This window comes from Sinocyclocheilus grahami, unplaced genomic scaffold (genome assembly GCF_001515645.1).
Source record: "Sinocyclocheilus grahami isolate Dianchi unplaced genomic scaffold, SAMN03320097.WGS_v1.1 scaffold29305.1, whole genome shotgun sequence".
Lineage (NCBI taxonomy): Eukaryota > Metazoa > Chordata > Actinopteri > Cypriniformes > Cyprinidae > Sinocyclocheilus > Sinocyclocheilus grahami.
In genome coordinates, this window is record NW_015520841.1 from 1,613 (window position 1) to 2,499 (window position 887).

An 887-nucleotide genomic window follows, 5' to 3' on the forward strand; every position below is an offset into this window, starting at 1 on the left:
CAGTGTTTACACTACTCACACCGCTGACTGTGCTTACGGGTACTGCTGCGCCCCCTACTGGTGCTGCCAGGTTCTGCACCATAGCTCCAGCTCCCACTGCGGGCAACGTGACCAGCTGAAACGGACTGACCACTTTGACGATAGTGGGTGCCGCGGACCCCTGTGGAACCGCGGCGGTGCTCAACACGGTTAAATTAGAGCCTTCAGACTGGAGTTCGGTCCCTCCGGGTGATGTCAGCACCGTGTATCCGCCGATCAGGGGTGACCGAGTCTGAGCAGACAGCACTTTGTCCAGCGGGATGCCAGCGAGCTGCGTGATGGGCAGGGTGAAGTGCATGGGCTGGGCGGGCGTGGCAGCCACGGTGGCGGGACCCGAGACGGCACGGGTCAGACAGGGGCGTTTGGCAGTGGGAGGCGAGGTCACGGGGGTCATGGTCATAAGGACGTGGTTGAGGTGCTGCGATTTGCTCTTCAGTTCTTTGGCGCGTTTGCGATGCTCGTCACACTGTTGCTCTAGGGCTATAAATGCAAAAAAGTTAAGCTCACTTACTTTTTCCTTTAAAAGCACAGAATAAACTAAAAATCTGTGGCTGGATAAGGAGATATACCCAAAAACAGGTACTGACCCACTAAGCTGCGTGTGTACTGCTCCCTACAGCGGTCCATCTGGCTTTTGTGACTGGCAAGAACTTTCTTCACCAGGTCCAACATCCCGAAGTTCTGGACTATATTGTTGAGCAGAGCAGCATCTGTTGACAGATTCAAGTAATGAACAATATCAAATCAGTCAGAAGTCTAATAGAATATTTGTGTACATCTGCAGCAAATTAAATCAGAAATAAAAACCACCATATAATAAAATCAAATAATCGTATATATATATATAT

General features: G+C 50.7%; 1 protein-coding gene across 1 annotated transcript; it reads right to left on the bottom strand.

The window, feature by feature from the left end:
- Positions 1-19: 19 nt before the first annotated feature.
- On the bottom strand, positions 20-749 carry LOC107580279 (glucocorticoid modulatory element-binding protein 2-like; the record flags this gene model as incomplete). Its single annotated transcript, XM_016266004.1, has 2 exons — positions 20-519; positions 627-749. Coding segments are annotated over 2 exons (623 nt in total), but the record flags the coding sequence as incomplete, so codon positions are not given.
- Between the last annotated feature and the right edge of the window lie 138 nt (positions 750-887).